We start from the raw sequence: 23,540 nt of genomic DNA, 5'->3' as shown, positions 1-23,540 counted from the left end.
GGATAGGTGAGCCTGTTCTTGAGTTATAAAATTACAACGCAAAGTGGCATCACTACATAGTATAAAACAAAGTCGCTTTCCCTGTCCCTATGTCCCTATGTCCCTTTGTACGCTTAAATCTTTGAAACTACGCAACGGATTTTGATGCGGTTTTTTTTAATAGATAGAGTGATTCAAGAGGAAGGTTTATATGTATAATAACATCCATTAAATAGTGGAGAAGTACTGTTATTTTTGAGGTTTCTAATGTGATGTCGTAAAAAATTACATTTATTCCGCTTACATTGCAAACGCAGGCTGAACCCTACGAGTTTTATCAAAATAATGTACTAAAATAAGTATTATACACATTGAAAAGGTCTACAGAAAAGTCCGCGATGGTATATGTCTATCTCTTATGGATAACCCACAATAACTTTTTTTTTGTCATTTACTTTTTACGACAAATAATGGCTAATTTTCGAAGCGATTTTAACCAATACAGCATTAATCCTTAAGCAATTAAATACCATGGATACATTGTTCATTTAATATAGATCTATATGGCCCTTTACACCGCATGATTTAAGTGAATATTTTCGAAGATATTACAGATTTAAAAATTGCGGGACGTAGCGTTTGCGGCCGCCCGGCTATGTATTTTATACCCGTGCGAATTGCGATGCCGGAGCGGGCCGCTATATTTTTATACCTATACAACGTTCACAATTTTTCTGTAGTGTATTTAGTATCAGCATTGCACCCGTGCGAAGCCGGGGCGGGTCGCTAGTATTATTATAAAGAGGAAAGGTTTGTATGTATGTATGGTTTTCACGCATAAACTACTGGATCGATTTTGATGAAATTTGGCACAGATAATCTTTAGACCCTGAGAAAGAACATAGGCTATGTTTTATATTTATTGCGAAATATGTACCACGGGCGAAGCCGGGGCGGACCGCTAGTTGATTATAAATAGATAGTTACATTATATTATCACTATCATCACTACATAGTACATATAAAACAAAGTCGCTTTCTCTGTCCCTATGTCCCTTTGTACGCTTAAATATTTGAAACTACGCAACGGATTTTGATGTGGTTTTTTTTTTAATAGATAGAGTGATTCAACAGGAAGGTTTATATGTATAATAACATCCATTAAATAGTGGAAAAGTACTGTTATTTTTGAGGTTTCTAATGTGATGTCGTAAATAATAACATTTATTCCGCTTACATTGCAAACGCAGGCTGAACCCTACGAGTTCTATCAAAATAATGTACTAAGTATTGTACACATTGAAAAAGTCTACGGAAAAGTCCGTGATGGTATATGTCTATCTCTTATGGATAACCCACAATTACTTTTTTTTGTCATTTACTTTTTACGACAAATAATGGCTAATTTTCGAAGCGATTTTAACCAATACAGCATTAATTCTTAACCAATTAAATACCTTAAATACATTGTTCATTTAATATAGATCTATATGGCCCTTTACACCGTATGATTTAAGTGAATATTTTCGAAGATATTACAGATTTAAAAATTGCGGGACGTAGCTCTACTCGTCTGTTAGTTCCAGTTGCCGTCTTCGAAGTACACCTGCAGGTCACTTTATCAATTGCGGAGGTAAGGTCTAAAATGAGCCCAAACTCGGCACACCTAGCTCAAATCGTCTAGTAGTTCCAGTAGCCGTCTTCAAAGTACACCTGCAGGTCACTCCATCAAGTCTGGAGGTAAGGTCTCAACATAACTAACAAAATGAGCCTAAACTCGGCATACCTAGCTCTACTCGTCTATTAGTTCCAGTAGCCGTCTTCGAAGTACACCTTCAGGTCACTCCATCAAGTCCGGAGGTAAGGTCTCAACGTAACTAACAAAACGAGCCCAAACTCGGCATACCTAGCTCTACTCGTCTATTAGTTCCAGTAGCCGTCTTCGAAGTACACCTTCAGGTCACTCCATCAAGTCCGGAGGTAAGGTCTCAACGTAACTAACAAAACGAGCCCAAACTCGGCATACCTAGCTCTACTCGTCTATTAGTTCCAGTAGCCGTCTTCGAAGTACACCTTCAGGTCACTCCATCAAGTCCGGAGGTAAGGTCTCAACATAACTAACAAAATGAGCCCAAACTTGGTACACGTAGCTCTAATCATCTATTAGTTCCAGTAGCCGTCTTCGAAGTACACTTTGGCAAGTACTTGTTTACCAATCAATCACTGTCCAATGAAATTAGGTAAATGGTATCTACTTTTGTGACCATTCAACGTTACAAACAAATCAAAGTAAATTAAAAAAAAAAACATGGCAATAAAAATAAGTTCAATTATCAAGTCGTGTCAGTTTAGTCATAATTTCGTCGTTTCTCGCATTTCGCTGTGTGTGTGAGCCGTGCACGTGTAGTAGTAAGACTCAAAACGTAAAATTGATGCGCGTCAATTTGTATATGCGTCCTTAAATAAATATTTAATTTTATTCTTTTTAACATATTCCATCTATTTGAGCGATAGAAAATGGTCAAAATCATAAAATCACGTTTGACGTTGGCTGTATGCGGGAGGATCGTTGCCTTTTCTGCAACCCAACGCAGACGCGCTCCAATTTCAAATATTCTAAACATATTCAAGTGGTTGAGAAGAGTGAACCTTATTTTAGTTGCGAGAGTTAGATATTTATAATTTTGAATTCATATTTAATTAGTTACTCAACTAATACGAGAGATTTACATAAGGGGTAAGTAAAAAAATATTCTAGCTATATTATATGTAAGTAATGTTTTATTATGGTTTTACTTAACTAAATAATGAGAACCAACTATTTTTGTTTTGTCGCTGTATATAATTACTATCCTAGGTTACTTTATAAAGATGATATTGACTTATAAAAACGATGAAGAAATTTTTGATTTTACGTATTTTGTAGATAATTATGCACAATTATATTTGTTATTATTTACGTTTGTAAATAAATGTGTGTTACACACAAACCTTTATTATACTAGTGTAGTTAAATTAATTTATTAAATATGAATAAAATACAATATTTGTATTTTGTTGCGAATAATTATAAAAGTTTTTCAATTTCAGTAAATATGTCCAATCGGCCAAGTTATGCTCAGTTAGAAGGTTTGGTGGAGTTTCTCGAAGAAAACCCGGGCATAGCTAGAGGAGTGCTTCGGACAGCGCACGGTAAATTGGAAACAAAGAGAAAATGGGAAACGTTAGCGAATACATTGAATTGTCTTGGAGGAGCAATTAAAAATGGACAAGGCTGGGCTAAGGTAATACTTGTTACTTTAAATATTAAATTGAATAATTTCATTAAAATTCAAACATGAAAGCAAGTCTCAAAGTCGAGCCTCAGATATTTTTAACAATTTATATAAACTGCATTTAAATCATTAACAATAAGATAAAAATTCATTTGTTTTCAGTATTGGGCTGAGAAGAAATGTGCTCTAAAAAAACATTGTGCAGATCTCTCGGCTTCAATGACACGTACTGGGGGAGGGACAGACAACCTAGCAGTGTTGTCTGCCCTAGACAATAGATTAGTGGCAGTAATGGGGGGACAAGAATTTGCGACGCGTGATACAATATTGACAGTCGACCCATTTCCTCAATCGGTAATATATTTAAATAAACGTACAATTTTGTAATAGAAATTTACATTACATTACATTTAGAATTCTCAATATTTAATAAATTTTATAATATTCTTTTCATTGTTTCAGTCTGCACCCAATAGTGGAAAACATTTTAATACCTGCAGAAAGTGCGGAAATGGATAGTTCCACAATTATAACGTCACACAATGAGGCAGTACAAGAATTACCCACGAGTAAATATTTGTAGTTTAGGAATTTTAAATTATTTTAAATATGCTCCATAAACCCATAGTCACTCAACCACAATTGGGATTTTTTGTTACAGCTCGAACATGTAACACTTCACTATTTTATTTTATTGACTTTTTTCTAAACATAAACAATTTGTAACATGATGTTTCAAGTGCTGATTTTACATTTTTTATGATTATATTTCAGTACCTGCGCCTGCGACGCCACTTCAAAGTACCCTTCCACAGCGACCCCGCCGACGCCGGTCCTCGATACAGAGAACGGTGGATATTGACATGCAGCAGATGACGGATATCGAAGCGCGGCGGGTTGAAGCCGAATTAATTACAGCGCAAGCATTAACCAAATTGTCAGAGAGCGTTAGCAATATTGAAAATGCTTTGTTATCTATTGCTAATGCAATTTCAGAAGTTGCAAGAAAAATGCCCAGTCAATAACTTTTCAAGATTATATTATTATGTACCTACTTATGTGTTGAAATAATTTTTTTTATTATTCTTTTTTTATTTGTTAGGTAATGTATCATTCTATTTTAATTGTTAATTTGTGTTATATTAGTAGAAAGTATAGAAATAAATACTATGATTAAATAAAAAAAGTTTATTCATTTCATTCATCATCACATGTCAAAACTTAGATTAACAACTTAATAGATTAATCATTTAAAAATAAGTTGAGTAGGTAACTTATAACTACCAAAGCTGAAAAAATACAATTTTATACCAAATAACTAAACATAACTAGAAAATTTATAACAAATAATATAAAACTTCCCTTGCTTTTAACCTACCTCCTACTTGCCCACAACTGCTGAACTAAAATATTTCGTTTTTCGATTCCTCGTCTTAGTTCAGCAGCTGCAGCTGTGCTGCTAGTTGATTCTTGAGAAGAGACATCAGGGCATTCATTACCACACTCTGCTGTATTCTCTACAAGATCAACACCTACTCTATTAATACATATGTTATGTAACACACAACATGCGTTGATAATTTTAGCTACTGTATCTGGATGGTAATGCAGCACTCTATGTTTGTGTAAGCAACGCCACCTATTTTTTAATATACCAATGGTACGTTCCACGGTATTCCTTGCAGAGCAGTGCAACTTAGTGTAGTGATGTTCTGGGGAGCCATCAGGAGCATCTAATATAGGTGTCATCATGTACTCCCTCTGTGCATATCCAGAATCACCTGAAATGTAAAACTATATATCAAAATAGATTCAAAAATACAAAAATTCTACTATAAACTTATTTAAATAATTTACTTGCCTAGTAAATACACATTTTCTCCATTATTATTTAAAGTAATTAAATGTTGTTTAACGGGGTGCTGATTCCACACGAAACTATCATGCGATGCTCCTCCAAATGAAGCATCTACTGACAAGATTCTTAAATCTGCATCACTAATCTAAAAATACATATTATATTTAAAACATGGACTTATAACAAATTGATTATTAAGTGAATTATTACTTACAATCATAACATTTCTTGAATGAAAATGTTTGCGATTAAAAAACCTTTCTTCATTATCTTTAGGTCTTATCATGGCTACATGAGTGCCATCAATACATCCAATAATACAGGGAATGTTAAATTTTTCATAAAATCTAGAAAATAAGTGCAACTTAATGAAACAATGCTTTATAGAAAACACAAAAAAAACAGTTTTATAATCCAAGATAAAAGGTAGATAAAAATTAGGTATTTGTCTTTTGCATTACCTTCGTTTTATAGCATCTCTTTCCGGACGATTTTGAGGAAACTTAATCCATTTTTTTTGAATAACTGCATTGTTAAGAGCTGCCGTCACATCCCTTATACTGCGACTAACAGATTGTTGTGACATGAGAGTACCATACGTGCCTCCAACTAATTTTTGGTAACTCCCAGTCGCATAAAAAGACAATGCTACTAAAACCTGCAAAAATTATACAAGTCTAAAGCTTTTCTTATGTATATCACTATATAATATTATCAACATCAAAAAAGTCAATTATTAAAGACAATATACGTACCTTATATTTTGGTGCTATATCACTTCTTCTTTTATCAGTTGGCATAAAAGGTTTGATTTCTTCATAAATTTCCCCAAATAAAACCTTACTTACTCTTTAATTCGCTCTAAATTCTTCATCATTCATGGTAAACGCTTTATCCGTATATCGCATCATACGACGCTCATCTCGTCGTTGTTTTAATTGTTTTCTATGGGAATTACTCAAAATACTATAAATAACTGCTAACCGTGCCATATTATACACCAATAACTTATTAAAATCAATTAAAATAGTAAAACAATTCCTAAAAAGTTACACTTTTGCTATTGGAAAAATCACAATTGACAAGCAATCCGAACGCAATATCAACTCAATAGACCGCTGTCAAATAAACTCAAGAGTAGCATTTAGCGCACGGCATAGCCCGATCCCAATCCCACTTAGTTCTCATAAGAAATACGCAATTTGAAACCAATGTGGCGCTAGCGTCGATCTCAAGAGTACGAATTGTTAAAATTCCGATGTATCGACATTGGAATTAAACTCGAGAGTAAGCCTGCTGATGTTGTTCTAAAAAAAAATAGAATAGATAAGTGATATATGAATAACAGTATCCAGATGACACTGAATAATTGCACTCATATTTGCGAAACTAAAATTAATTTAATGACACCCTAATCATTTAAGCATGAAAATCGGTTCAGGCTTCATTAAAACGGGATGAATATGCAGGATAATCATAAGCAAAATTAAAATAAAATCAGCCAAGTACAAGTAAGACGTGCACATGAAGGGCTCAGTACCACCGTACTATAAATTCTCGAATTAATTATTATTATTGTAGTACATATTGCGCTTACGTATTTAGGCAGTAAAAAAAAGTTGAACGTGTGGCGGGACACGCGTTTGGCACGAAATCAAAACCAAGGACTGCCGAAAAGTAATCTTACATCGTTTAGTTAAAAATCGCAATTTTAAACATAAACAAGGTAACAGCAGCAAAACAATCCATAAAAATAGTGTCAATAAGGTTGAAAATCGCTTGCACCTATTTTTACATCTAAAAAACGTTTACATAGTGAAATCTCTTTTCGTTACAAAAATCTCACAGGGGCCGTATTTTTAGGTAATTATACCATCATGATTTCGTTGCGAAAAAGGGATGTTGTTATCGGTCATGTATAGCTGCGTCACTCTCTTGCACCGACATCATGGTGGCATTATAATTATCATCATAATACGGCACCAGGTATAGGGTATGAAACTAAAACTTAATGAATATTTTAATATAAATTGTGACTAGGTTCTACCAGTTCTACTTACCATTATTAAAATGATTTGGCTCTTCTTCAATCCTTTCTACATTATTCATAATGGCGTTTAAACGCGCGTACCTAGTTTGTTTACTCATTACCGTAAATAACTATTATTATTAAGCTATTACACTTCACTAAAAAAAATAAAAACAAAGAACTTAGCACTAGAATGTTTACGCAATGACGCATAGAAGCCAAAGAATACTTATACTCTAAAAAAGAGAAGAAGCGCCACTGCGAACAAAAAAATGTACCCCTACGTTATCTGTCAATTTTAGTTCCTGCGAAGTAGGGACAGACTGCGCTACTGTCGCAATGTAAATTTTTGGCGGGAATTTAGAAATTCTACCATTCGGCGGGAAATTTAAAAATCTGCTATACGGGCCATAGGGTTCCAATATTTTCAAGTTTTATTCATTTATTCATTTTATTTCGAGCAACATCAAGTGCATTAAATTACGAAGTTTTGATGAATAAAATGTTATTAATTAGGCCAAACTGCACCATCTTACTCGAAACAAAATGAATGAACCTTTGCCAGACTGCTTCAATAAAATAAAACAATGATTAAGAATTTTTCAATATTTTTATTTTTTTTGCCAGCTTTTTCTTGGCAGATTCAATGGAGAATTTTCTGTTCTCTAATAAACAAAATCGTCGAATTAATATTATAGCCACTGATTGCTCGATCATATTTTTATTGGCTAACTTATGTTCTGGGCATGCATTTAAAAAATTGAAATTTATTTCCTCTCTAATGAGTTTTATACAATTTTCTTTTAAGTGGTCTGAGTGAGTCTTTGGACATTTTCATTATGATGCAGAACTTGCAGAACATCACTCCCTTTCTTCTGTTTTAAAGCAGTTTTGAGTTTGTTAACTTGCTTCAACAAGTATTTACATTTGTTGTAAACTTTATTCTCAGAAGCTGACAGCTTCTCTTTGTTCTGCGAAGATTCTTTTTTCTGAAACATTCAATATGGTTATTTATTTATTTATAATTATTAGGCAAGGTAGGTTACTCAGTAATGGTTATTTTACTTACCAAAAATGATACTGATGCACTTAATTCCTCTGTAACTGTTTGGGATCGGGCCTGCAGAAGCAAAAAAACAATATTTTTGGTTAAGAATTTAACTTTTAAGTCGCAAAATTTTTATTCATAATGATAAAAAAAAATGTTTGTATAATGTTTGAACTTATATTATGTTTATTCCATATTATACCACTTACCGCAAAAGACCCTGAAGTTACTGACTTAGTTTTAATCTCAGCAGTTGGTTCCTCAGTGACTGACATAACCGTATGGGACTGGGTCTGCGGAAGCAAAATGCAAATATTTTAGTTACCACTTTAATTGTTCTGCTCTCTGTAATCATTTATTAGTAATGAGAGTAATCATTTATATCAAACATGGTAAACAAAGTTTTCAAATAAGGAATTCTTACTCTGAGATCATTACAGATATTACTATGAGACGGTCCAGCTCTTGGTGAATGAAGATTTTCTTCATTTTCATCTATGGATGGAGTGGCAGATTTATGAAGACGTATTTTTGCTGGTGTTGTGTAAGCAGAATCTGCAAAATGCTTACTACAAATAACCTTACATGATTTTTGCAAATCGGCTAGAGCTTGAAAGTCAAACCAGTCTTTGTCTGGGTAACAAAACATTGCCCATGACATCAATCTGAAAAAAAATTGCTAATGTCAATTAATAAAGCATTATTTTAAATAATCTTTATCCAAATTAAAACATTATGTAGTTTTATGAACTTACTGGTAAACGTTTTCTTTATTTTTTCCAAGAGTCGGGAACCTGTGCATCCTCAACTCAGGGTTTGATACTTGATTAGCACCACACTTGGAGCATCTGAAAAATTACATCGCATGAGCCTTCATTGACAGACCTAATGATATTTACTCACAAAATAATAAGAACTTTTACTAACCTCCGGTACACATGAGACATGGTGAACGAAGTAAATAACACACAGATTAGGTACTTAAAAACTATAGGAGTCTATTTCTCACTAAGTGTCTCAGTAAAACTGGCACAAAACTAGTCACTCACAAATTCACAACACAATACCGTATGGTGGTACATGAGCCTTGAATCACCCAAAGAACAAATACGGAGGAGACGCAGATGCTCGACTCGACGTATTGCTGCTGCTTGAGGATTGCAAGATGAAGAAATTGAGAGAAACCGAGCAAAACTTAAAAGTTATAAACCCGATAAAACTTTCTCACAACTGTTTTTATTCAAAACAAATGTCACATCGGATAAAATAACGATGTTGCCAGTAAGAACTAGGAAATTCTACTTATAATCTTAAATTTCTACTAAATATGTTATTGTACAAAAGGAAAAACGTAACTTATTGTTTTTATACAAATAAATATGTGTGTGTGTGTTTTTATTATTGTAAATTTGAGTCATATTAGTGAAAATTTTAACAGTCACAATATTTTTTGTGATTTTTTAAATCTACCATGCACTCAATTTTACAAATAGCGGCCACACTTAAACTAGATCAACTATCATAAATTGTCTCTGTGTGCGTGAGTTCTCACCTACAGGGAAGTGATCACCCCCTGATAGAAGCACACTGATTAATCGACATTAGGTATATCTGCCATTGCCGTGAAATCTAATTGAGCGAAGTGGATGACAATATGTCTTACTGTTCAAAACCATAACAGTCATTTTACTAACACATCTTATACGAAGCGACTGGATAGTTTTGAACGAGAATAAAATGATAACTGCGTTTATCATTTTCTAGTCGAAAATTATTTCACGGGAACATAATTGTATGACTATTTGTCATAATAACAAGTGGGAATACATTTTGATAACATTATATTAACATTTTATTCTCGTAATTTAAGACCTGTTTTAAATATTTGAATACTATTGTAATAATTTGTAACTTCGTCAATAACTGTATAAAAATTACGAAAAAAATTGAGCAGATGTATTAACACCCACAGATCCCAAAAATTACATAACACTAAGACTAAGATAATGGCAGTTATCATTTTATTCTCCGGGGACGGCGCTATGTATATATGTATGTACTTAAAATAATAAGAGCACAAATAAAATTATAACCTAAAAACGATCACGCACGTGTCTGCCCTGCATGCAATCGACACAAAGAGCGAGCGCGCACGAGCAACTTAGTAGTTAGTTATTTTGTCTCTGTCGCTGTCTCCTCGCAAAGTTTTGAACGATGCGCACACGAAAGCGACAGCAACGCAACTTTTTCTTTAAAATTTTCTGCATTTATCAACATGGATTCCGAAGAAACGGTTGTGGTCTGTGCTCTTGTCCCGCATAGTTCCCATTCCCGTGGGATTTCCGGGATAAAACCTATCCTATGTGTTAATCCAAGTTACTCTCTATATGTGTGCTTAATTTCATTGTAATCGGTTCAGTAGTTTATGCGTGAAAACTGAAAACCATACATACCTACAAACCTTTCCTCTTTATAATATTAGTATAGATATGTAATCGTAATTGTAAAAAGTAAAGTAGTTTTTATTTAATACTTTTTAGTGTATTTTTCAACACGAATCAAACGAGCTCAAACTCGATAAAGTTGAGTCAATATATTACTAAGTTCCTATGGCCACGATCTGATAACTGGCACTAAAAATTATAGAATAACTGAACCTCAATTATGAAAGACTGTTAGTACTTAAATAGTTTATTAATATGTGGATTAGTTACATAAATTATTTGATCTACAAGACTGAGTTAATCTAAGGTCTGTGTTAATGAAAAATAAATCTACATTATTATGTTTGTTAATCTGAAATTCGTTAGGTAAATAAAACATTAAATTAATCGAAACTCGTTTTTTATTACACAACTTATATAGTAAACAATTAAACAATTTAAATCAACTCAACAAATCAACTCAAAATAATCAACAAATTTTTAGGCAACACTCTTATTTATTAGTATTTATTCTTAATAGCTATGATACGGTCTAATAAAACACTCAATGCACAATCCAGGCTGACCAGGGCAATCTTCGCATGCAAATATGGTTTGCACCCTTTTTGAAGTGAAAACTTCTTTAGCGGCGTTGGGTATAAAATCTTAAACTCGCGTCAGGACACGTGGCCTGATCGAAAAAGCGTAAGACGGATTTTTTTTAGCCCTTATATTCCATGCGTAAGACGGATACCATTCCAAAATATCAAACATGCTGAACGTTAATAATCAAGTTTTCACTTCTGCCGGCACTCCCGGAGTGCAACCCGCCTTTTTTTTTATGTGCGCAAACATTGATTGCAGCGCCTTCGCTTTGTTTTGCCGTGGGTATCTTTTGTTTGTTTCATAATACAATCAGTGTTTCCACATTGAGGGGAAATTCCCCTTTTAAGGGGAAATTAGCGTCAAGAGGGGAAAGAAAAGGGGAAAGACTATAAAAGGGGAAATTGCGGGAAATCGTAGATAAATCCTTTCGGAAGTTATTATTTATGGACTCTGCCGTGGACTAGTGTGTTATCGTAAAAAAGAAACTGCGACAAGCGACAACAGCAGTTGGCGTATAATAATTACCCTTATTTCAATTTTTTTTGAGGCCTAAAATATTATTCTGTGCCAAAATGTATGCGCTGACAGAGTTGATTTGAAATAAAAAATTAGTATACAACTCTAAGTTTTTATTTTATTTCTGGTTAGTTAGTAAATAAAACACAAATCGTTTTGTTATACTTTATTCATGCTAAGTCTAATGTTTTTCGATTGGCTTGCCGTTGCATTTGACTGCACAAACTTGAGTTGTGGTATTTCCAACAGATTTTTCATTAGCTGTACAGAAGTTGTTCTCGTTCTTTTCAAGCCAGATTTTACACAAAGGATTGATGCAACCGTTTCATTATCGAGCCTATTGCGTTTATCTGTTTTGATATTTTTTAGATCACTAAATAATCGTTCAACAGCAGCATTGGAAAAAGGCAGTCACATAAAATAGTTCACCAAAATTGGCAAATGAAGGAATTTGCATCTGCTGTCAACATTTTTTTTTCAAACATTTTTTTCCAATAGCTTACCGTATCGATGGAATCATTACAGTCCATATCGGCAAGGAGACTTTGATTTCTCCATTCCTTGTCCAGCTCTGTTAGATGTAGCTCTCGTAGCTCTAGTAGTCTGTAGCTCTGCTACCAACGTAAGGAAATTGATAGCTAGTGATGTGCAGCTATATCAAAATAATAGTAGTAATGTGCAAAGTCAACAAATTTTGATTTTGTTGACGAATTTTGTGTAAATAATAATATTAACACAGCAGACTATTGAAGAAGAACGATAAATAAAAGATAAATTTTAGGTGGGGTGTGTGGTGTCAAAACTACAGCAAAATAATTTTTGAGGGGAAAAAATTCCGTAGAAGGGGAAATCTGAATTGCCGTGTGGGGAAAGGAAATCATTCTAGTGGAAACACTGAATACAATGAACTTTATTTTTTAAAGGCATTTGTAATTCGGAAGGCAAATGAGGTTCTACAATTGATTTAATTGCACTTAAGCGGAAATCGTACAATGTTAATTTTTTTGAACTGCATTTATTATATAATAAAGGAGTTGACCAATAGAATTTGCATGACATGTAAAATTACTTTTTTATACCATCGTATAGATTTGTGCTCGCATGAATAATACGAGAGCATTTGGTCATGACGATCGATTGCTTTCATACTTTTATTATATTTGATAACCATTTGAGGCTTTAATTTTAATGTACCCCGTCAATTTAGCGTGTGTTCTAAATTTCCATTATATTTACTTGATATGACCCTAATTTCTCTTTGGTCTTTCCCATTTTAACACACATATATTATTCTTGTGAACAATACATAATTCGCCTTTTTTTAATTTACCTAATTCGATTTCTCTAGGGTTATTTTTCCTCTTCTGTCGAAGCGTACCTGTGCAAAACGTTTTACTAGCATACAATTTTTCGACTAAACCGACGCTTGTATAAAAGTTGTCTATGAATAAATGATGTCCTACATTTATAAAATTTGAAAGCAGATGGTCATCTACTTTTTGCACGTGATTTTTGCCGCCTACAAGATAATCAGATGCACCGCCATATAAATGTAATTTTATAATAAACCCGAGCTGGTCAGCCAGTGCGTAGAACTTTAGGCCGTATTTATGACGCTTCCCCTTCATATACTGTCTATGTTAATCGCCCCCTCCATAACATCATTGATTCGTCGATTGTTATTTTTTGTGTTAGGTAATATAGAGATATCATTTTTTCATAAAAGTAGTCAATAATATTTTTTTACTTCATCATAACTACACGTCACTTGTCCCACATACACACATAGCATTCGTAAAATTAACATGAATCGATTCCTTGACATTGCCTTACTAAATATAGTTTGATTAAAATACTCATCGTTTTTCCAGTAATCATTGAAGCGATTTAGTTTTACAAATCCCATATGAAAATATACAGTCTTCCCAAGCATTTTTATTGAAAACATTCACAATTTTTAATTTTAAGCAAACAGGAAAACATATCCGTGGTACCCCGACTGTCTGTGATCAAGGTCCCACAAACGTTGGCACTTTAAATTTGCTTAAAAAGTTTTCTGGACATCCTCTTAACTGAATAATGAGAAAATTTATATACTTTATGACGTTCCTCATTTATTAAAATCCATCAGGTACAATTTTTTTTGAGGGCGGCGTTTTAGTTTATGATAGAATGAAATCAAGGTGGTCACATTAAATTCAATTTCAAGAAAAAAAAAACAAAACACTTCATTTCACAAAAATTACATCACTCCATGTATATCCTAAGTTTCGCGCTAAAATGAAAGTCAAACTGGCCGAGCAAATACTCAGTAATTACGTATCTGCTATTTTAAAATTATTTGCAGAGACATTTGATTCAAATTCAAATTCATAATACAAATTGTCTTTATTTGCTGAATGTAGTTACATAGCTGAGGTACAAATTTTATAGGTTCATAGACATTCTGCTCGTAGTTGAGCGTGCAAATATCTTAAATTACATTATACATAATACTTCACACAACACTATATCTCAATAGGAACATTGCAAAATTACAGTAATAAAATGATTACAAATAAATATTATGTCAATTAAGATGTCAATTAATTTAAAATTACTATTTTTGATTTAAGAAGTCACTAATATTATAGTATTGCTTTGTGATTAGCCAATTTGTTAACCTTGTCCGGAATATATTTACAGGTAGTTTCTTAAAATTGTCTGGTATTTTATTCAAGATAGTAATACTTTTAAATATTATACTATTTTTCGCTGTATTAATTCTACACATCGGAAAGTATAGTTTGTTCTGAAATCTGATCATTATTTCAGTATTAATTTCTCCTTTTTTCTTGTAATATTCGGGGTGCTTTCTTACAAATAAGCATACATCCCTTATATACATACATGTCAAAGTTAAGATTCGCAGCTTAACAAATATTGGTTTACATCTGTCTCTTTGTCTCAATCCTGTTAAGGCTCGTACGCATTTTTTTTGTGCTATGAACACCTTTTGGTTATCACAAGATTGACCCCATAATATAAGTCCATAGAAGAGAATCTAATATTCTAATAATATATAATATTATAAAGGCGAATGTTTGTAAGGATGTATGGATGTTTGTTACTCTTTCACGTAAAAATTACTGAACCGATTACAATGAAATTTAGCACACATATAGAGGGTAACTTGGATTAACACATAGGATAGTTTTTATCCCGGAAATCCCACGGGAACGGGAACTATGCGGGTTTTCCTTTGCAAACGCGGGCGAAGCCGCGGGCGGAAATCTAGTTGATGATACATATGCATGATAAGCACTTAGGGCGGCCTCCATTGACACTGTGTTCCTGAGTCGTCTTATGACATACACAAATCGGTTTAACTTGTCACATATATATATATTCTACTAGCGACCCGCCCCGGCTTCGCCCGTGGTACATATTTCGCAATAAAAGGTAGCCTATGTCCTTTCTCGGGTATCAAAATATCTCCATTCCAAATTTCATGCAAATTGGTTCAGTAGTTTAGGCGTGATTGAGTAACAGACAGACAGACAGAGTTACTTTCGCATTTATAATATTAGTATGGATGTGTAGTGTGTACATTCCATTTTAAATTTTCATCCAAATGGATACCCTGAAACTTGTGGCTTTTTACTTGTTCTATGGGTTTATTTTCATAACTAACTTTTAACTCGATTTGTCGACTATTTTTAGTACTTACAAAATTTTATCATTTTAGTTTTTTCAAAGTTGATTTGGAGATTATTACTTTTTAACCACCCTACTATATCGTAAAGTGCTTTATTTAAGTCTGGATTGAAAGAAGTACTTCCTGATTTGCATTTCACGATAAGTGTTGTATCATCAGCAAATAAAACTGTTTTATGTTTGGTAATGTTTGGCAAGTCATTTATACCTATACATTAGAAATAAAAATGTAATGATCCTAATGTAAAAGAAGTTGATGGAACTGTAGTGTGTGTTATTATTCACAGTAATCAAATATCGTAAATTCAGCGGTTTGTAGCGCGGCGAATGACGACACTCCTGCGAGAGCCAGTCGTCTGCCACTCGCCTAACTAAGCTAACGTTAATAAAGTATAAATGTATAAATATAATAAAGTAGTTCAGAACATACAGTATTTAATTTGAAGACCCCAGCCTATGTACACTAAAGAACATTAAAACGAGATGCTGTTTTACAAACAGCAAATGTAATTAAACAGTTAGATACTTTGTTCGATTTGACTAATGGCCCTGCGACGAAAAAAGATGTTAAGAAAGGTTTGAGAGTTAACGTATCTAAAAACAGTATACACCATAAAATGTGGCCACAATTAAAAACAATGGTTAAAACCATGCACTTCTTAAAATCTGACAGCCATTAAGAAATATTAGATGCGTAAATGGATATTACACCACCATATGTTCTCTGCAGGACATATTGAAATATGTTAATTTAATTGGATTTAAATTCCTTAATTTACGTCAATTAAACCAAGACACAAGAGAATCTTTTCGATTTAATTAGGCAACATTCGCCAACGAATCAAAATCCAACGTGTCACCATTTTACGGCAGCCCTCAAAACTAACATATTGACAAAATTGATTAAGTACTCCATTCGAGAAGCTAATTGACGAAAATCAACTTATTTTAGATTTTCATGATTTAGTTTTTAAAAATGCCGAAGTCGACGATGTAATTAAAGCAGAACATTCGTATCCAGTTACACTTGATATAGATGATGTATATGATAGTGATCCTATTTTACATTTGCCAGACATTGAACCCGAAACAGATGATAACTGGTTTGAGCTTTTTGAAAATCAACCAGTTGTTTATGTTAGCGGTTATCTAGCCTCTGTATTGGTTAAAAGATGTCACTGTTCGAAATGCTGCGACAGTTTAAGGACATTGAAGCCAGGGAGTGTTAACACATATAATTATAAAGCTCTTAAAGAATGGTGGAAGGACAAGCTCTCTCTTACATATCCGACCCTGAACCTCTGCAACACGGTATTTATGTGTAACCATATTTGAGCGTGACATTAAACATTTATTACACATCAATGACATTGTTAAATATTGTTCTGTAATGATGTACAAGGAAGTGAGTTTAACGTGGATGTGTGATGAACACAGTGGCATCTTAATGCACACGTTAATTACAAAATTGTCAATTTTACTCATTAGAAATGAATGTAAGAAAATAAATGTGTCATTAAGATGTAGTGCATGATGTGCTTACCTGTAAAAGATTGATACACCTGCCACGATTTGATTGATTGTAACCCATAATTGTCTTAGTGTACTCAATTGTTGGTAAGCCAAATAAATAAATAAATAATAAATAAAAACAACAACCACGCGGACAATGTCGCAGGCACATTTTATGATTATAATATTTGGCTTCCGCGCAGACAAACTAGTTCCAAATACAGATATAGATAAGCATGATAAAATCCTATAATATAAATTAATATTATAAAGCTGGGGAATTTATTTGAAAGCTTTCAGTGTTCGATAGTCTATTTATTGATTGAAAGATTTAGTTAGTTCCTGAGATTTGCTCTTTGTTTGTTATTGTGCATAGTCACTGTTGTGTGATTACTGTAAATGTCATGAACCTTTATTAGAAGTATAATAAATTATTACAAGTATAATATACCCTTTTCATAATATAATACATTTTATAAATAAATTTTGACTAATTATTGTTTTATTTTTTTTCAGATTTTGCAATGCATCGTTTCCCAGATCCAAAAAAATTCCCTGAGAGATTGAAAACTTGGGTCAATCTTGTTGGAGGAAGACTTGAAACATTGTCAGATATTGAATATTACAAGAAACAGGTTATTTGTGACATACATTTCTGTGAAACCACACCCCGGACACTCCATACAAAATGATCGTTTTGACAGTCACACCGTAGAGACTGCAAATGTGTGTGTTAACGCTTTATGGTTGGCACCAAGGTTGGCACATTTGTGACTAGCGTAAAAAAAATTCTTGTTTTTCTGATGAAATACATCCGTAAACAGCACAATATCTAACCATTTTCTACGAAAAACGATAATCACAAATCCAAAATAATAAAATTACTTTAAGTCAATTTGATTAATGTTGTCAATCTTCGTTGCGTATCGTCCTTGCAGAAAAATATGGCCCATTTTATGTCTGATCGCGCGGGGGTGAGGTAAGTTTAATTTTGGCGGGAGGCGGAGAGTGTCCGTTCTGTAGCGTTTAGCTACTATTATGTATTCTGTGGTGAAACTTACAGAAATCGAAATAATCGGTTGAACGCATTGGCAGTTCCAACACTTCATCTGCCTGGTAAGCCTTTTAATTTTGACTCATGTTGAATTTATTTTATTAATTGTGGTGTTTAATGTTCGAGTTGGATTTGAAACCACCTTTAACTTACAGACAAGATTTATAATGTACTAGCTGCTCCGCGCGGTTTCACCCGCGTGGCTCCACCCCTGTTGGTCGTAGCGTGATGATATATAGCCTATAGCCTTCCTCGATAAATGGGCTATCTAACACCGAAAGAATTTTTCAAATCGGACCAGTAGTTCCCGAGATTAGCGCGTTCAAACAAAGTTAAAATATTAGTATACATAACCAAGAGTACTTCTTAGGTCATTGGCATCAATGTTTCCTTCACTATTTACAACATCGTATGCCATACCTGGATAAAATATAGCCTAAGTTCACGGGCAATAGTGTAGCTTTCCAACGGTGAAATATTTTTAAAATCAGTCAAGTATTTTCGGAGCCTATTCAATCCAAACAAACTATCAAATCTTTACTTTTTATAATATGTATTAGTATCAATACCATACATCATGTTTCTCTCTTTTAATTCTTGTTCACTATATCTATATCTACATCGAGATGCTTGGAAGAAATCGCTCACGAGCGATAAAGCCGCTCTTTGTACATCTCTATTACCTATAAGCTATCTTAACTATGTAACAAAATTTATTACTGTGTATGTACAATAAAGAGTATTTCATTCATTCATTCATTCATTCATCATGTTGTGGCACATTAGCTAATAGAGTAATTGTAATAAATTTCAGGCCTAAATTTGAGTCAAATCACATGGGGACAAGCTTCAACTTCCACACAACATAATTTAGAACCTACTTTAATACAGCAGGAAAATTCAGGTAAATATTTGAATGTTTTAAACTATATAATAATATTAATGCTTTTGATTTTATATTTAACACAATCACCATTACATTACAGTTAAAAATTACAATAATTGCTTGATAAATAATTTTATCATTTTATTATAAACTAGCGGTCCGCCCCGGCTTCGCCCGTGGTACATATTTACGTTTTCTCTACATAAAAACCATCCTCGTACTTCAAGGAATATAATAAAAAAAGAATTATCGAAATCGGTTCAGCCGTTCTCGAGTTATGCGCTTACCAACACATTTTGCGATTCATTTTTATATTATAAATATTTTTATCATCTGTTTTAATTTAATTGAAATAATATATTTTCAGAACCATCTGTGAGCCATGATACTTCAGAACAACCATCATTACACAACCTGCTGCCTTGAACATCGCAACCTATAGCTGCAGGTAATGGCAGTGTTTATCATCTATTAATGAACAAGTTGTCTTAATTTATCCGTCTGTTTGTTGCATGATCACAACTTAACCATCAGTCTGATAAATAATACCTCGAGATTTAAAGAAGCTTTAAAAACTTAAAATAAATTGTCAAAATATTGTGTACTAGCTATTTCCTGCAGTTTCATCCGCGTCCCGGACCAATATCTTCTCGTACCTATTTTTACAAAATAAAAGTAGCCTAAGTTATGCTTTATTACATCAGCTACCTGCCAATAAAAGTGCCCGTCAAAATCGGTCCATCCGTTTTAGAGATTAGCCAGGACAAACAGATAGACAAAAATTGTAATAAATGTTATTATGGTGTTTGTACCATATCATATGCATGTTGTAAAAAACGGTTATTTCAATATTACAAACAGACACTCCAATTTTATATAGGTGTATGTGTGTATAAAAGATTTATAGATATAGATGTATATATAACTAGCAGTCTGCCCCGGCTTCGCCCGTGGTACATATTTACGTTTTCTCTACATAAAAACCATCCTCGTACTTCAAGGAATATAATAAAAAAAGAATTATCGAAATCGGTTCAGCCGTTCTCGAGTTATGCGCTTACCAACACATTTTGCGATTCATTTTTATATATAAGAAGAAGACTAGCGGTCCGCCCCGGCTTCGCCCGTGGTACATGTTTACGTTTTTTCTACATAAGAACCATCCTCGTACTTCAAGGAATATAATAAAAAAAGAATTACCGAAATCGGTTCAGCCGTTCTAGAGTTATGCGCTTACCAACACATTTTGCGATTCATTTTTATATATAAGAAGATCAATGGTTAATAGTCAATCCATACTTAATATTATAAATGCGAAAGTAACTCTGTCTGTCTGTCTGTTACTCAATCACGCTAAACTACTGAACCAATTTGCATGAAATTTGGTATGGAGATATTTTGATACCCGAGAAAGGACATAGGCTACTTTTTATTGCGAAATATGTACCACGGGCGAAGCCGGGATGGTCCACTAGTTTATTACTTTCCACTAGTTTTTTTATCTACAAAAATGAAATTTCACAAGATGTGGCTTTCGTGTGTGTTTTCGGCCTTTTCCTTTTCTATACATGTGTTTTTAATTTTTATTCTAAAAATATAGTTGTTGGACCTATGATAAAACATTATAAATGAAAATAAAAAAGACATAAGTTTTGAATGCCTCCAACAAAGTTTGCTTATTGTAGATATTATTTATTGACTACTAGATTTCCGCCCGCGGCTTCGCCCGCGTTTTCAAAGGAAAACCCGCATAGTTCCCGTTCCCATGGGATTTCCGGGATAAAACCTATCCTATGTGTTAATCCAAGTTACCCTCTATATGTGTGCTAAATTTCATTGTAATCGGTTCAGTAGTTTTTACGTGAAAGAGTAACAAACATTCATACAAACTTTCGCCTTTATTATTAAGATTCACCATCGATATGAATCTTTTAATAAGAAATTTAAATTGGGTTTGTATATAACTAATCCTTAAAATGCGAAAGCCAGTTTATTGTCAGTACATTATACATATACAGGGCGTCCCACGGCTATGCCACATGGAGGGAAAAAGTGAAGTCCCGTGTCCCCGTAGTGGGGTAAGGGGCAGATGCATTATTCATACATCTGTTTCACTGATCGATTCTCTTTTAGGGACAAGTAGGTGATCAGCCTTCTGTGTCCTGCCAGACCGAGACATTTTTTTTTCCTCGTCTCCACCGGGAATCGAACCCAGGACCCCTCGGTTCTACGCTCATGCGTCAACCACTATACCAAAGAGGCGGTCACATGGAGGGAAAGTACCTTAAATATTGTAGATAGAACATTTTACTGAAAGAAGACATTATTTGAAATTTAAAATCAATTTATACTGCATACATACATATTAAAATTATTAAATGGTTGGGCCGGGAATCGAACTTGTTCTACAAGAAATAATAATCATACCGATCGAAAGGCTTCATCATAAGGATTATTTTTAGTAAGAAACATAGTGTCACAAATAAAAGGAAGACCGTGAATTTTAACATTTGATGTGAAAAATTTTGTTCAGAAAAGTTAAAAGCTTACATTGCCGTATTGACATACAATTGACAATCATAACTACTTATTACTAATTAATCTACTTAAATAGTATGTATCATTTAAAAAATAATATTCACCACATCAAGACCAAAAAATCGTCTGGGAACGAAATAATCAAAAATCGTCACTTTGTATTCAAGAAGAAGGGACTCATTTTGAGCATTTGAAAAATGGACTAATTTTGTATTAAAAATGTTTAAATTCAGGGTTTTTCTTTTATTTTTGATGCTATGTTATTTAGTAAAAAATAATCCTTGTGATAAAGCCTTTCCATCGGTAGGATAAAACTACAGGCTGATTAATTTTCTCGAGTAACAGGTTCGATTCCCGGTTCATTTATGTATTTATTTAAATATCTGTGAGTACAGTTTTAAAAGTTTTTAAATTTCAAATAATGTCTTCTTTCAGTAAAATGTTCTATCTACAATATTTAAGGTACATTCCCTCCATGTGGCATAGCCGTGGGACAACCTGTATATTATTTACTAGCTGTTCCTTGCGGTTTTACCCGCGTTACGTTAGGTTTTTGGTTACTGCCTCGCTCCCGTGAGACATAGCGTGATATTATATAGCCTATGCTACTCAGGGATAATGTAGCTTTAAAATGGTGAAAGAATTTTTAAAATCGATCCAGTAGTTTTTGTCATTACAATCAAACAAACAAACATAGTTTTCCTCTTTATAATAAATGAATGAATGAATGAAAAATACTTTATTGTACACCTTATAGAATACATTTTACAAACTTAAAAATACAATATAACAATGTACAGTAGGCGGCCTTATCGCTGGCAGCGATCTCTACCAGGCAACCCAGAAAAGACGAGGAAAATAAATGAGTCAATAACATGGTGGTGCAAAATAAATAAAAGTGCCAGAATAATAATTTTATTATATATATTTTATCATACAATGTTTTGCCAAGGTAACTGCTTAAGTGGTTCGCGGCTATACTACACAATTTCTAAATTGAGCATTTTTCCACAGATCCAGCAGCTCCACTGCGCACGAAGATTAAGCAACTGCAAACTGATATTATGCGTTTGCGGAACAAGGGGGAGTCTTTCAAGGCAAGATTAAAAAGCGCTGAAGACTATTCAAACAATACCCTGTTCAAGAATTTCGCTAATTATTTTAAGAATACCCGCACGACTCTTTTTAAGTATGCAATTGCAGGCTGCAAAAAATCCAAAAGGGCGTCGTTTCACGACGGAAGAGAAAATATTAGCGCTTTCGCTTTATAAGAAAAGCCCGAAATCGTATTCATCTTCTTCTTCTTATATATAAAAATGAATCGCAAAATGTGTTGGTAAGCGCATAACTCGAGAACGGCTGAACCGAATTCGATAATTCTTTTTTTATTATATTCCTTGAAGTACGAGGATGGTTTTTATGTAGAGAAAACGTAAATATGTACCACGGGCGAAGCCGGGGCGGACCGCTATAGTTGTTAAATAAATATTTTACTCTGCCATCGGCTAAATCAATGAAGCGCCTTCTGGGATCCATTAAAATAAATGCCGGGATAAATCCCATTGTTTATGAAAAAATAAAAAAAACACTAATAGCGAAAAAAACGAAACGACCTATTACTTTACATCTAGGCTGAATAAGACCGAATTAAAAAATATAACACTTACACACACAAATATATATACATTCATACGATACAGTTTCATACGGCACACCCGCATTCTCACATCTTAAATTAATACATATTTTTTTTTTCTCTACTCTCTATTGTAACCAATTTTAATTATAATTAAGTACTTGCTAAGAGGCTTTTTGTGAATTTATTTTAGAGGCAAGCTGTTTCTCCTAAACACAGGTTGCCCAGTAACCTAGCTAGGGAAACATTGGCTTGTATAAATTGTTTTGGTAGCCTTTTTATTTATATAATTTTACATGAATATTAATTGTATATTGTAATAAATTGTAATTGTAATTGTATGTATGTATGTAATAACTACGGTCATACAATATGCTCAAGACTCTGGTCTAATCATTGTGAATACAGTGTGTGATCAGAGCACCGTAAATGTTGGTGCAATCACTGAGCTTGTAACTGAAACGAAAGCTAAATATTTGAGACG

The 23,540-nt window shown here is 33.5% G+C and overlaps 3 protein-coding genes and 1 long non-coding RNA gene across 4 annotated transcripts in view; 3 read left to right on the top strand and 1 right to left on the bottom strand.

The window, feature by feature from the left end:
* Positions 1-2,486: 2,486 nt before the first annotated feature.
* On the top strand, positions 2,487-4,280 carry LOC149895551 (uncharacterized). The gene is made up of 4 exons (XM_090119116.1): positions 2,487-3,263; positions 3,417-3,611; positions 3,724-3,823; positions 4,029-4,280. Exons 1-4 carry the CDS (start codon positions 3,009-3,011, stop codon positions 4,277-4,279), a joined length of 801 nt encoding a protein of 266 aa, XP_089975242.1. The 5' UTR covers positions 2,487-3,008; the 3' UTR covers position 4,280.
* A 3,959-nt stretch (positions 4,281-8,239) lies between these two features.
* On the bottom strand, positions 8,240-9,309 carry LOC149895550 (uncharacterized). The gene is made up of 3 exons (XM_090118898.1): positions 9,117-9,309; positions 8,945-9,037; positions 8,240-8,854 (listed from the first exon to the last, which is right to left on the bottom strand). Exons 1-3 carry the CDS (start codon positions 9,134-9,136, stop codon positions 8,548-8,550), a joined length of 420 nt encoding a protein of 139 aa, XP_089975024.1. The 5' UTR covers positions 9,137-9,309; the 3' UTR covers positions 8,240-8,547.
* Positions 9,310-16,686: 7,377 nt separating this feature from the next.
* LOC149895549 (uncharacterized) lies at positions 16,687-22,691 on the top strand. The gene is made up of 5 exons (XM_090118748.1): positions 16,687-16,741; positions 17,459-17,577; positions 17,944-18,058; positions 18,811-18,900; positions 22,435-22,691. Exons 1-5 carry the CDS (start codon positions 16,687-16,689, stop codon positions 22,689-22,691), a joined length of 636 nt encoding a protein of 211 aa, XP_089974874.1.
* Positions 17,715-23,540, top strand: part of LOC149895543 (uncharacterized) — a 208,525-nt gene continuing 202,699 nt past the window's right edge. Inside the window, exon 1 of the long non-coding RNA XR_016458475.1 lies at positions 17,715-17,921. This is a non-coding gene — a long non-coding RNA (uncharacterized LOC149895543). The remainder of the gene's footprint in view (positions 17,922-23,540) is intronic.

The sequence above is a fragment of the Colias eurytheme genome, chromosome 31 (assembly GCF_061535395.1).
Source record: "Colias eurytheme isolate Ceu_HAF_F1 chromosome 31, ilColEury1 Martin Lab GWU primary, whole genome shotgun sequence".
In the NCBI taxonomy this organism is placed as follows: Eukaryota; Metazoa; Arthropoda; class Insecta; order Lepidoptera; family Pieridae; genus Colias; species Colias eurytheme.
The sequence above is the reverse complement of the archived record's forward strand: the minus strand, read 5'-3'. Positions and strand labels throughout refer to the sequence as shown.

Coding starts and splice junctions, on each gene's coding strand:
- LOC149895551 (XM_090119116.1), top strand. CDS start 3,009: ATGAATAAAATACAATATTTGTATTTTGTTGCGAATAATTATAAAAGT. Junction 3,264..3,416: donor ATGGACAAGGCTGGGCTAAG/GTAATACTTGTT, acceptor ATTTGTTTTCAG/TATTGGGCTGAGAAGAAATG. Junction 3,612..3,723: donor ACCCATTTCCTCAATCGGTA/ATATATTTAAAT, acceptor TTCAGTCTGCAC/CCAATAGTGGAAAACATTTT.
- LOC149895549 (XM_090118748.1), top strand. CDS start 16,687: ATGGTGGAAGGACAAGCTCTCTCTTACATATCCGACCCTGAACCTCTG. Junction 17,578..17,943: donor TTGAATATTACAAGAAACAG/GTTATTTGTGAC, acceptor TTTTGGCGGGAG/GCGGAGAGTGTCCGTTCTGT. Junction 18,059..18,810: donor TCCAACACTTCATCTGCCTG/GTAAGCCTTTTA, acceptor AATAAATTTCAG/GCCTAAATTTGAGTCAAATC.
- LOC149895550 (XM_090118898.1), bottom strand. CDS start 9,136: ATGTCTCATGTGTACCGGAG. Junction 9,038..9,116: donor ATGTCTCATGTGTACCGGAG/GTTAGTAAAAGT, acceptor GTAATTTTTCAG/ATGCTCCAAGTGTGGTGCTA. Junction 8,855..8,944: donor AATAAAGAAAACGTTTACCA/GTAAGTTCATAA, acceptor ATTTTTTTTCAG/ATTGATGTCATGGGCAATGT.